Consider the following 14,348-nt stretch of genomic DNA (forward strand, 5'->3'; position numbering starts at 1 on the left):
GATGCCCAAAATCCCAGTACTGTACCGGTTAACCGTTTGCCCGCAGCCGTCTTCTATAGAAGCTTTGGGCGACAATTCTGTAGCGCGGCTGTCTTCCATAGAATTTATGAACTTTGCACGGGATTTTGAGCCTTATATGCGCCTATTTCAACTGTTTTAAGGTTCAAAATTTGTTAAATATATTACTGAGAGTTGAATACCATCTATTCAATTTGCTTAAAATGAATATATACCAGTCAAAATTAGTTTTTTGTGGAGCCATACTGAAACCTCGTTTATGTGACGTCACGTCTGTTGAACAATGGTGATGATACGTCTCAATTGTATGAAGAATGATTATTTGACAATTAAGCCAAAACTACGAGATATATTATGTATTTTATTGTTTAAAATAAAACTTTGTGTTAATTAACATATCTGGTTACTTGAGTAAATATTAAAATCTGTATTTAAGGTCGAAAACTCGATTGCCAAATTCGCGAAAAAGGTGCCGCGTACAGGGCTTGTTCGCTGTATTTATTGCCGCGGGCAAAGGGTTGAACCAGTACCAATGGCCACCTTACTGACTAGCATATCTCGAGCTCTCGAGCTATCATTATCGACATCGATTATGAACTATTCGACCATGAATTCGTTGCATATTGTTATGAAGTGCATTCAAGTGGAAATTTTCACGTGGTTTGCTGTGGCGATGGAAACAAACCATTATCGATTTCATTTTTATCAGTAGGTACCTAGGTAGCAAAGTTTATGAAATGATATATGCCTCTGCTTAATACGCGTCACACAAATCATTACGACATAACATACGGTGTGTCGTTTGAGACGTTCTAGTTGGAGTGTGGAGTTCAAGGTCCATTGGTAACCAGAAGCGCACTGTTCGACAGATTCTCTGGCCGATCGGACGCTTCCTAACCTCTGCCATTGTTTCTGCGAACCCGGAAGTTGACTGATCAGCTGAAATATGAGCCAAATTCGCAGAAGAAAGGTGAGTCATAGTCTTTCCCCGTGCATTGTCGTCGATGACCTCTATTTTTTTGTTGATTTTTATTTCATTTCCTACTTTTATCATTGCTGCGTGTCCTCTCTTTCTCGCACCCTACGAGGCATTGCGCGAAAAAGGGATAGCGCGAGTGTTGCCACACTGGAAAAAAATGCACGTTTTTAAAGTTTCCAATCCAGCCGATGTTTATCAACCCACTTCATAGACTTATCTGTCGTAGCTGTAGTCTGTTGATAATTTCACGCATGTTTACAAATAGTGCTCTAAAATCTACGACGACAGTGAATAAGTTTGTGTCGCAGAAATAAATTCACGATAAGGAATTATATAACGCGGCAGTTTATATGTATTTATTAAGAAATCATGATTTGCAAGAATGTGCAATTTGTGCCCTTCGTGTCGCCGTTTGTTTCATTGTAATTTTGGAAATTATAGAAATTATGCCATGTTATCATACCTACAATTAATTTTAAACGTCAATGAATGTAGGCCGTTGGGGAAATGCTATAGTTGTCGGTTAGTGTATGGATATTGACTATTTGGATTTTAATGTATGTATGTAGGTTCGAAGCGAAATCTAAATATGTATGTATATCAAGTTTAAATGATAGAATCAAGACATTTCTAATATTCTTCCATTTTTTTTGGTTTGAGCAAAATTTTCCGTACTTCGTCCACTCATCTCACTTGTGGTTTTCTTTGCGCTTTTTAAGACTCTTGGATGTCTTTGGAGTACTTCTCTTATCCACCTTTCATCTATTTCAATTTCTCCACTCACTACATTCATGTCCACTACTCTAATTATACTTCTCACTTATGTATTTCATTTCTTGTCTCTTCTTGTACAATTAAGCATATGTACATCGTTCCACACTTTTGCGAGTACATTAGTAAATACACTTGCATAGTAATTATACAACATTATGGCATTCAATGCTCAAGTTTTAAATTCGTATTTGCAAAATACGAATGTCGAAAAAGTGGCATTTAACCACTTAATCGACACGCGTTTTTAGAAACCGATTCGATTATTTTATGTTTGTGTTTAGTGCCAACCCTTGACACTACCTCTACATAGAATATATGTATAAAAAACTGAGGACAGATATTGACTTATTTCAATTTCATTAATATCACGGGATATTTTTAGATGTCACTGTGAAGAAACCAAAATTAATTTCGAGTCACAGTCTTAAACAATAAACCGGTGCGTTTATAGCGATTAAGTGGTTAAAAAGTATATCGCCTCTTCACTATAATTCCTACTCTCTTATCTTCTGTTATCTTACCTTATACTTCCAGAGTAACAATTTTAATCAGGAGTGCCATTTCAGCTTTTCCCAGGAGGAGGGGATTTATTATAATTAAAAAAAATATTTTTTTTGATTTATTATAATTAAAAAAAATAAGATCCTTATTTGGATCTGTAATGGTTGACGCGAAGTGTTCAGCATCTTGTTGAGACCCACGATGCCATGCTGAGCTGGTATGGTTTCTGGCACATTCATTAAAATCTTTGTACTTTGTACAAGGAGTAGTAATGAAGGCACCTTGAATTCCTCTTTGAACTGGTTGCGGAAATAAAACACAGAAAATGCAAAAAGCACCTTTTAACCTATGTACATAGGTGAATATGATAACCATGTAGTATACTGGGTTAGCCAAGATTCCCTGAAACAACGTTTTCCACTTCCTGACATGTCGTTCTGTCTCTCCACACAAGTGATTTAAAATAAAAGTAACATTATTTGACTATTTTCAATAAATCCAGGGGGGGGCAAGTGCCCCCCCCCCTGCGGGCGCCCATGCATTCACTAAATATTATTTATTTATTTATTTATTAATAGTTTTGGACCATTGTGGCATTACAGGAAGAACCTAATGCGCCACAATGGCCTACATTTAACAAACATAATACAAGTAAAAAAAAAACAGAAAAATTAGAAAGCAGAATAAAAAAATAATAAAAAGTAACAAAAGGAAAATAATAATACAAATAAAATAGTACATAAAATGTAAAAAGGAGAAAGAAAAAGTAAAATAAATCAGCACAATATGAATAAAAAATAAAATCACAGCGAGGCCCAAATGGAATATATATATATATATATATATATATATATATATATATATATATATATATATATATATATATATATATATATATATATATATATATATATATATATATATATATATATATATATATATATATATATATATATATATATATATATATATATATATATATATATATACATATATATCGAATAAAGGAACGGCAACAAAATTAACGTTTCGGGTGTACACCCCTCTTAAAGTAAAGGAGTACTTACTATATATCGAATTAATAGACCAGCAGCATAGCTCGGTCGTTAAGCTTCTGCTTAGCGTTGAGAGGCGGCGGGTTCGATCCCTGGGCATTTTTCAGAGTATGCTGTTGGTTAGACCTGGATTTGTGACTTCAGGTTGATCGTTTCTTATCAGAGTTTGCCAATTTTCTCTGATTTCATTGTTGAAACGGTTCCCGGAAAAAAAAAATTGGCTAAAAATCCCTCCTATACGATATGTCACCTATAACTTGTTATTAATTAATGTACAATAAATAAGTTTGTGTACAAATTAATAGATCTCTCATTGATTTACTTGTTTTACAGTGTCTCGTAATTCAGTGATTTATATAAAAAAAATGCTGAATTGTAATTTGTAAATTTGTAATTGGCCAGGAAGGCGCATTGGGGTTTACCTGTAAGGTCTTCCTGGTATATATGTAAAAATAAAATAAAAATAAAAATAAATACATTTATTTTTCGGCTCATCTTTTAATATATTTTACTGTGTGTATTTATGATGGTAAATATGGTAATAAGTTTTTTCAAATAATCAAATCGAATACATTTATTATAACTCGGTACAAAGATCGGACTTTCCAACCATAGCCAAAGTGATCTTTGACATTAGCGCGAATAACCTCAAACGTCATGTTCCTTTCACTGGGCGGTGACGTTAGTCGTCTCTTTGCCTGAAAATGAACGTTTTGTGATAAAACTACCTGTCGAATATGATGCGTCATGGGAAAGTTCAATACCTACAGATACCTGGTGGTGAGGACATATTGGAATAATTTTTATGATAATTTTTACAAGCCTACTTTAATAGTGAAAGTGTTTCTTGCATATGATGTGTCGTGCATATGGAGCGGCCGCACATATTGTACAATTGTAACATGCAGTATTTTGTTTAAAGCTGCGAGACGTGGACAGCGGATCCAGTGGAAGTCATCCTGGCAAGAAACCCCGTCCTGCTGGAAAACTCCATAAGACATTCGGCTTTGTACTGATTGGTCTAGTGACGGTCACAATTTTCTTAGGTGAGTAAAGCTATTCAATTTCATGTCACTTGTTTTATTAATTACACTGTTCGACAAATGACGACTATTTTTGAGATGAGAATTAAATAAAATTCCACTTAAAAAATCATATTTCGACTATTCTTGTGGATTCATTTATTTTATCGAGTTAATCCAGTTATCAATAGAATTTTTGTTATTAATCCATTCTTGTACTTCGTCTTTAACCTTTCCTCCCCTGTAATATGTATTTATTACAACTCGACTCTAATAATGGGAATATCGACATGAAATGTAATAGATACGAGGTTCAGAATTTTTGTATTCCTCCAACTTAAATTATATTATTCAATTATGAATAATATATTAAATTATTATTATTGAATAATATTAAAATATTAATAATTTAATATTAATATTAATATTAATTAATATAATGATATTAAAATATTAATAATTTATTATTTAATATTATTAATTAATATTAATAATATTAAATAATATATTAAATTATTATTATTGAATAATATAATTATTGAATAATATATTAAATTATTATTATTGAATAATATATTAAATTATTATTATTGAATAATATAATTATTGAATAATATATTAAATTACTATTATTGAATAATATAATTATTGAATAATATATTAAATTATATTATTCAAATATGTCTCTAATATCTAGAGCAATATAGTTGGTGAAATTTACCTGTTTAATGTAAGCTGCGCTGAACTGGTTGAGTAGTTGTGGAGCAACTCCCGTGGTTGATTTTGTCAATTATAAATGTCAAGCACGAATGTTTTATATACATCTATTTGTGTTATGATTAGAGCCCGGAATCTGAAGGGGCTGTTTATTGTTCAAAGATTGTAAATGCATTGTTAAAGGTTTGCCGAACCTTTTTTATAAAGAATTTACAACAATGGAACAATAGGCGGCACGTTTCCGGCCCCTTCAGATTCCGACCTCTAGTTATGATTGTGTGACTGGCCACAGTGACGCGTTAGACTACTCTGTAATGTCACTGTGGTTAATATTGTTACGTACACCGCCGAGTAAGTGCAATTGGATTAGGCCGAGTAGCATCCCAGAGACTGTGTGACCGTTGTAATTAGTTTCAAGGATTATCTCCAGACTAAGTGCAAGTAGGCTAAACAATGGCCACCGAATTGGCGTAGTAAGCGGCAGTAAGCTCCCTTCTCAGAAGTGACCGATAGCGTGGGACTGAGTGTCGTGGGAATACATATCCGGGTACATGCCTAAACAATAGGGAAGTAACCGGACGTCGAAGATGCTTTGAGCGACCTGTCCTTTATAAGGAGGTACTTAGACCGTATCAAGACATTCTTGATGGAGCACTGCCAGTGTGTGTATCTCCTTAATCACCAGTAAATGCTGTGAAACGACTTTGGCCTTTTACTTGGATCCTCCACCCACCCCTACGCAACAATATGTTAAATAAAATAAAAAATAAAAATAAACAAAGAACACAATAATTACACATTTGACCGAAAATGTTATCGCTTTCGTTAATGTCGCATTATAATGATTCAACTATAGATTAGATAAAGGAAGCATGTTTGTACTGTTACCATGTGTACAATTATGTATACACAATTCTTTTTACCGCTCTTTAATTATTATAAAAACGAAACCTTTTCATATTTACTTACTATTTACGAATTGACTTAGTTTGCGGTCTCCATTTTGATTCTATTCATTACAGGGAGAACAACCTTCAATCCCGTTGTGGACCACATTGCTTCTAGATTGGGCTACTATGAACCGGTATATGCCGTAGTTATTGACGCCGGCTCCACAGGGTCCAGAGTTCTAGCATATACCTTTCATAAAACATATCTAGGTAATTATAATACACATCATACGCACTTTTAAACAGATATACATCTATATAATAATCGCACTTATTTCATTTCAGGTGGACAATTAATATTGGAAGATGAACTCTTCAAAGAAATCAAACCCGGTCTATCATCTTATGTAGACAATCCAAATAAGGTTGGCACATTAGACATGAAACACTTGTAAATGAAATCTACATATGTTGATTTGTATAATACGATTGTATTGATGTTCATTTTAGGGGGCCGAGTCTATAATGAGTCTTTTAGACATTGCTCGCACGGTGATTCCCGAAGAATACAGAGCCGAGACTCCGATTCTCTTACGGGCTACGGCCGGCTTGAGATTATTGGATCCTACGGCCGCTGATAAACTTTTGGATGTCGTGAGACAAGCAATAAACAGGTCGGGCTTCAAAGTTAGCCGAGATTCGGTCGATATTATGGACGGATCGGACGAAGGAATCTGCTCGTGGTTCACCGTTAACTTCTTACAAGGTTCTTTGCAAGTTCTAATATCACTGTTCGATAAATGACGACTTTTTTTTTGGTTCAGAGACGAGATATGACTTTTATTATAGATCTATGCCCAGTAAACATGAATCTGGTAATAAAAAATGTTGATTGGTTCGAGATTCGGAGATATATGTGTTTTTTAAATCGAGCGATTTTTCTATATCTTGGTGTTGTTCGGTCGATGTCTCAAAATCTGTCAATTTCCTGTTCAAAATGAATATTGGAATCTATAGTCGAGTATTTTATCTTTCATTTGTAGTACTTTTCAGCTATTAAATCTCTTTAAGTAGTCGTCCAGTTCAAATCAAAAGTCCAAAGTACGTCTATAAGTCTATAAGAAAAGTCATATCTCGTCTCTGAACCATTTTCGTGTCGAACAGTGTATTGAGTGGCCGATTTTGTTTGTGGAAAGTAAATGATAATTAAATTCGATTGCAGGGAAGTTGTCTGACGATATGACCAGTGCGGCTTTGGATTTAGGTGGCGGCTCAACACAAATCACTTATGAGCCTCATGGATCCAAAGCACCCAGTCCTATTATAACTCTGCCTGGTCCTAGTAGGAATATATCATTATATACGTATAGGTATTTTGATTTGTAATTTGATTTTCATTACATATGTATGTGTGTGTGAAGCGTGTGTTTATCACAAATTTTTCTATTTTCAGTTATTTAAATTTAGGTTTGATGGCTGCAAGACGTGGTGTACTTTTGACTGAAAATGACGAGAAGGCTTCAAACGTTTTATCTGAATGTATTAATCCGTTAATTAAAAATAATAAATGGAGATATGCCAATACTGATTATTTTGTTAGGTGAGACTGAGCAACTATTTTCCCTATGGTATTAAATTTGTACATATATAGATTTATAGGTTACTAGTGTTGTGCCCGATGAAATATCATCGCATGGGTGGGTTATGGCATATTAAGATATTAATTAAAAGAAATGTGTCGGTCCTGTGTTTGATTCCGGTCTCCGTGACGAGACAGAATGTTAAACGACAGAAAACGCAAATATCGGAAGGCAAAGATCGAAAATCGAAAGATCTTAAGTCGAAAGATAAAAAAAAAATGGTGCATAGTAAACAGTACATACTCACGTACATACTCACTTAATTTGCGCGAGCAGGATACAACAGGAACAAGAGGAACAGGCTTTTCCTCCCGTATTAATGTGCGAGCGCAGAATACGGGAGGAAAAGCATGTTCCTCTTGTTCCTGTTGTATCCTGCTCGCGCAAATTAAGTGAATATGTACCGTTTACCATGCACCATTTTTTTTTGATGTTTCGACTTAAGATCTTTCGATTTTCGATCTTTGCCTACCGATATTTGCGTTTTCTGTCGTTTAACATTCTGTCTCGTTACGTAGACCCGTTTGATTCGCACGTGGTCGTATTTTTTAAAATGCCTTTTAAATATATTTAATTTAATATTTATATTTAATTGTTTAATATGAACATTGGTAGCAAACAGTATATGTAGAAGTTTTTTGTTGATTTTTTATTATGTTCATATTATTTTCGTACGTTTTGTTGGCAGTGTTAGTTACTAGTTGTAGGCAGTTACTAGTTGTTTTACCCTCATATATTGATTTTTAATTGACTTAAGCAATTTTGTACAGTTATTCATATGTATGTAGGTAATATAATATTACAATATACATATAGCCACAGCATAGTGCATTGGTAGAGCCATTAATACCAGTAGATAGGTCTTGGGTTCAATTCGCGGCCAAATACGCTGCTTGCGAAATCTTGTAGTCTCCTGGTAGAATTTTCCGATTTTTCAAGCTTAATTGTTGTGACGGATCCAATAAATCGATATTCTCCTCTTTAGTTTGTCGTAAATTCGAGTTATCAGCATCTTGAATTTATTAAATTGTTTCTTACATAATGTGTTCCTCGCAAATTTAGTGTGTATTATAAAACTTGTTGATTGTCCATAGATGCCTCTATTGTATTCAATGTTATGTTTGAAAAATTGTTAGTAATGTGTCGCCTTGGGGGTAATTCCTGTTATAGCACATATTATGTACATATATGTCACAGTGAAATTATATTTCAAGTGAAAATATATTTTCACTCTAATATATTTGAAATCATAACCAGTTACATTTTCAGGTTTGGTTTAATTCATATAACCCTCCCTCATCGAAGTGGGGTATGCAAGTGTCCCAATTTTTACGTTTTTCGTAATAACTATGTGGTTTTCAAAGCTATACACTCTATATTTCTTGTATTCCTAGAATGAACTACAAGAAATCTATTATAATATATTTTGTATGATTTAGAAAAGGGGTTCATCGTAAAAAAATACATTTATACGTTCCAAAGTATGATTTAAAGGCGGTAGCGATAAGTCATGTTTTTGACTGTTCGCATGCATATATTTTTGTTGATCGATGAATCAATGCGAGAGAAAGAGACAGCTATATTTTCGTAAGCTATTGTTTTCGTCGCTTTTGGCGCGTGGCTATTGAGTCATGCAGTCGCCTGTTGGCCTTACCTATGTGCGTTTGCATGTCGATGGTTGTCGCTATTTTTTAATACGAAACTAGTCAAAAACATGCTATAGGACTAAAACCCTAATTAAGAACCCATTTGTATTAAGAAAAGCTGTATTTTGATTAAAAAAACTGGGGTCTTACTCGACCCCGGTTCAGGACACTCGTTCGATCTCGACACTCCGTCCTTCAAAGGTTAAGATTAGATTGTTAGGGTTAGTATTATTTAAGGGTTAGGTTAGATTAAGTAAGAGTTGGCCCTATTCATTTAAGATTGGGTTGTTTGTGAAAATATATTTTCACTTGAAATATGCTTTCACTGTAACATAGATAAAATTAAAAAAAATATTGTTTACAATTTTTCAGTGGTCCGCAAAAGAATATATTATACAAAGAAGTGAAAGAAACCGCAAGCTCTGTATCAGAGCGAGTTCCAGTGGTTAGGTTAGAGCGATGCCGAGGTTTGATCAGTGGAATGGTGAAGAAGTTATTGCCTTCTGCGCCCAATCCTTCGCGTTTATCCGATCATCATATAAATGCGTTCAGTTATTACTTTGACAGAGCTGCTGAAGCAGGTCTCATCGGTAAGCCTCGATCATCACTAACACAGCGTTCAATAACGTTGTATATGTATTTATTGTTATTAAATGTTTCAGATCCGATACTCGGTGGTTTTATAACTGTGAAAGACTTTATCGACGCTTCGGAAAAAGAATGCTCGACGGCTAATGTCGATCAACCATGGGCCTGTTTAGATCTCACTTATATTTCTGTACTCTTACAGGATGCTTTCCAGCTAGCGCCGAATACGAGACTTCAGGTGAATGTAGTTCTGAAATATGTAATTCAATGTCGTTGCTATGAAGGTGTGTTTTGTAATGTATTTTCTTTTTTTATTTTGCAGCTTGTTAAGAAGATTAACGGGCACGAGATATCGTGGGCTCTCGGCTTAGCGTATAATACTCTTATGAATAATTCGTCATGATCCTCTTTTGCGGGATGTAATCGAATTTAAAAATAATTTATAGTAGATCAATATTATTTTCATATGAAAAGTACGATTGGAATGATTTTATCAGTATTTTTGTATCGATCTTTTTCTTTTTCATATATATTTTTTTTGATTTTTTAACCTACTAGAATTGTCTGTTTTGAAAGTAAACTATAACACAGTCGAACTAATTTATAATGAGTTTAAAAGGACTGAAAAACTTGTCCAAAACTAATCCGATTGTTGTAATAACAATACATGATTTTGAGGTAAACGGATTATCCTGCAAAAAGCTATCTCGCGCAGGTCTGGCACTCGACTTCTCGTTAGTACAATATTTTACGTTTGTGACATTCGATTGATGGAGTTTTTGGGTGCCAGGTATTCCGTGATCGAAATTTTAGTGACTTGCGCGAGATCGCTTTTTATTGCAGAATAATCACCAAACCGATTTTGATTCTGTGTTTGTAAATAAGCAAGTTCGACTGTATATAAGCCAATTTTTTTTATTAAAATAATTAATGATCAATATTTTAGTTAATTGACTTAAACTCATTCGCTCATTATTGAAGAATTATCGAAATTGTATTAATTCATTGACCATTTTAACCAGAGAAATGTTATAATAATTGAAACGCCTTTACGAATAAATAAATTGTGTCAATATTACGCGGTACGTCTCCATAACTACGCTACAACGCACGGAATACAATCAGGGTCATCACATATTCACTACAGATATAAAAGTTTTATTTTGATATAGATTTATTTAAAATTTGAGTATATGGCAGTGTTGGGCGTTGGTGGCCAATTCGTTTCTTTTCTCAGTTGGTGGATTATTTTTATCCACTTTTTTGTATTTGTCTATCCTTGGGATCTCTTAAATTGACGTGTAATGTATAGTTTCAACAAAATTATGTATAATATAAAATGAACGATGTTTATATTAATTAAACTTAAATAATTGGTTCTTAATATAATTGAGTATTCGGTGCCACCAAGAGAAATTTTTTTTACATTTATTTAAAAATAATTTTGACATTTCTCTGGTGCCACCCCTGAAATTTTATGTAGAATTCGGGCGATCGCCATGACACTTTTAAAAACTGTCAAACTACGATGGTAATTGAATAATATGTTACTTAAATGATTAATTTACTTATAAAAATCAATGCCATGATGTTTATTGTGTGTTTTTGAATGCATTGTGCAATTTTTAACAACGCACTTGTCCAGAGAAGTTTTTATCGGACATACGTTGACCACCAAGCATCAAATACGACTGATGCTAACATTATTTAGGAATGTCTGTGGACAATCGTCACTTGACAACAATATAACGCCTAAAGCCACTTCTATTATTATAACATTTCTCTGGTTTTAACTCAAATTTAACAAAAAAAAAAAAAGAAAATTTAATGAAATTTTCACTTAATATATTTCTTACAGTAGTGAAATGATATTTGAATAATTTATTTTTTTAATAAACTACATTTTACATTCTCAAGTATATCACAATGTATATTTTATGATAGTCAATCTATTATTGTTCGTGTGCATGTCACAATTATTAAATAGAAATTGTATTTCAGATTTATTTACTATTTTTTTAAATTGAATATTTTGATCGATGATGTCGATTCAGGGGATTAATTGTAATTACCATATCGATTGCTGTTCACTGGAACTGTCCAAAGACCTGACGCGACGCGTACATATTGAGTTGACTCGGATGTCTACGACAAGGTGCTCATTAGTTAATAGAAAGAAAAAATATAAATAAAAATGAACCTGAAACGGTTAAGAGGCTATTGCACATAACCTTTATAATTTTTATATGTAAATTGAAACTGTGCGAATTTATATTCACACTAGTGCGTGATTATGATTCGATAATGTGGTACCTGTAGCGTATTAAACTTAACGATACGTAGATTTAATAAACGTATGTTCCTCGTAGGGCTCGTGTTTTAATTGTTTTTTTTTTTAGTTCTGATCCTGACTAAAAAAACGTATTTTTTGAAAAAACACATGCTAACATTGGATTCGGCACAAAATAATTATGTTCTATATATAAAGATATAATTTTTTATTGATTCCTTAACTTTAATCCAAAGTATACAATATGTTTGGTGCTTGAATGTAACATTGAATTTTTGGCCCTTGCATACATATCTCAAATTATTAAAATAAGTAGAAAAATTCCTTATACATTATACATATGTATTTTATTTTACCTTATTTATGTAGAAGTCAATATACATGTGTAGCATAATAAAATTGTAATATTCATAGTTCACAATTCACGTTAGGTTTTTTTTATATTTATATTACTATATATTTTATAGTGAAAGCATATTTCAAGTGAAAATATATTTTCACCATTTCAAGCAGTGAAAATGTGTCAAACAATAAACTTACAACGTTTAACTTTACAAATTTAACCCTAACAACCCAATTTTAAATGAATAATGCCAACCCTTACTTAACCTAACCTATCCTAACCCTTAAATAATACCAATCCTAACAATCTAATCTTAAATTAATAAAACCAACCGTGAAAATGTAACTGGTTATTATTTCACTGAATAGTCAGTGAGAATATATTTTCACTTGAAATATAATTTCACTGTGACATACATAATTATGGATGTTTTACAATATTTTATTATGATGATACATATGTTCCAGTAATTGCTTTAATTCAGTAAATGTATACACTAATTCATATAAATTTGTATATATATTCATCAATTTGAAGGGTATTTAGTAATAATTTCGACTCGTAAATGTGTATATTATAGTACAAGTTCTAAATCTGGTTTGTTCATGAACATACTAGTTTGTTCATAGTATTTAGTTTAAGTGTTAACACTCGAAAGCTATCTTTAAATAGACTCACCAAACTTTTGAGCTGTTAAGATGAGTATTTAATAGGGAAATCCTATGGAAACCACATTAAAACCTTGCTATAATTCCCGTTTCTGGCTATTTTTTTTAAATATTGCAACTCAAGGTAAGCATATGTACATACATATTTGATGTGATAAACGATTGAGAATATTTAAACTTATGCCTAATAGTTTGTGCATGAACAGACTAGTTCGTTTGTCAATTTGTTTTTTTGTTGTGTACACTGACTGGTCAGATAGGTTCGTGTATGAACAAACTAGTATGTTCATGAAATAACGAAATGTGCACTTGAACTGTAACATATACACTTTCACATTTGATTTAGTAAATGTATATAATTGACACTTTCACTAGTAGGTGTGTGTATTCTAGCGATATAACCTATAGATTGATTGGTGTTTGATGGATCTTTAATAAACATTTCCCAACTTAAGCTATACAATCAGGCCAGTGTGTACATTTACAAAATTTTACGTTTTTACTGTGATATGCACATAGTATACAATACAATAGTAATAAATAATGTTATGAAGGTTGTTTAAATGTGCGGTTTATTTAGTTTGCTGTTTTTATGTTTATTTTTCTTTTAATTCGTTGACCGTCTTGCACGCTTGAGTTTATGATGAGTTGTTCGCACGTCGATTACCTCGATGTGTGTACTCGGTTTGTGTAATTTGTGCACGCATGTTTGTACATAAAATTTTATACAGTGTTTTATACAAAAGTGTAATTTAATTATTGCACCTGATTTAAATTAAAAAAATGTAATTTTTAAAATGTGGACCAAATAAAATTTTAATTTTTGATCAATGTTTTTTTTTTAATTTTATTTTATTTATCAAATGTATTTATATCGCATTTATAGATACATACATCGTATTGAGTTACTTGGACAGTTTCAATTTAATTTTTAACAATTTATTTGAATTTATCTCTGACATACATACAAAATGTCTTCTCGCTTAGTTCATATTTTTTCAATTCCTTATTATTATTATTTTTTTATATTACTATTACTTTATAATTGTTTTTCGATTCAAATTATTTTTTTTTAAAATCGAAAGAATATGTGATACACCGTTATCGATCACTATCAAGCAAGGATACAATATAACCGAAAATGGTCCAAAGGGTCGTTTTGGTATAGATCACTGTCAAGCAAGGATAAATACTACCATACAATTTCAACGACATAT

General features: G+C 32.5%; 1 protein-coding gene across 6 annotated transcripts; it reads left to right on the forward strand.

Moving 5' to 3' along the window:
* Positions 1-655: 655 nt before the first annotated feature.
* On the forward strand, positions 656-11,835 carry NTPase (ectonucleoside triphosphate diphosphohydrolase NTPase). 6 transcript variants are annotated; one of them, XR_013260655.1, is made up of 11 exons: positions 775-988; positions 4,250-4,373; positions 6,089-6,226; positions 6,302-6,381; positions 6,467-6,722; positions 7,179-7,326; positions 7,410-7,556; positions 9,615-9,832; positions 9,905-10,068; positions 10,153-10,834; positions 11,608-11,632. XR_013260655.1 is itself a non-coding variant. In XM_077432165.1 (10 exons), exons 1-10 carry the CDS (start codon positions 965-967, stop codon positions 10,231-10,233), a joined length of 1,380 nt encoding a protein of 459 aa, XP_077288291.1. In that variant the 5' UTR covers positions 656-964; the 3' UTR covers positions 10,234-11,835. The 6 variants fall into 6 exon arrangements, 2 of the variants coding, with proteins under 2 accessions (XP_077288291.1, XP_077288290.1); XR_013260656.1 differs by having other exon boundaries at positions 785-988; positions 10,153-10,484; positions 11,510-11,632; XR_013260653.1 differs by lacking the exon at positions 775-988 and adding an exon at positions 3,939-4,107.
* The last annotated feature ends 2,513 nt before the right edge of the window (positions 11,836-14,348 follow it).

The sequence above is a fragment of the Arctopsyche grandis genome, chromosome 6 (genome assembly GCF_051622035.1).
Source record: "Arctopsyche grandis isolate Sample6627 chromosome 6, ASM5162203v2, whole genome shotgun sequence".
Lineage (NCBI taxonomy): Eukaryota > Metazoa > Arthropoda > Insecta > Trichoptera > Hydropsychidae > Arctopsyche > Arctopsyche grandis.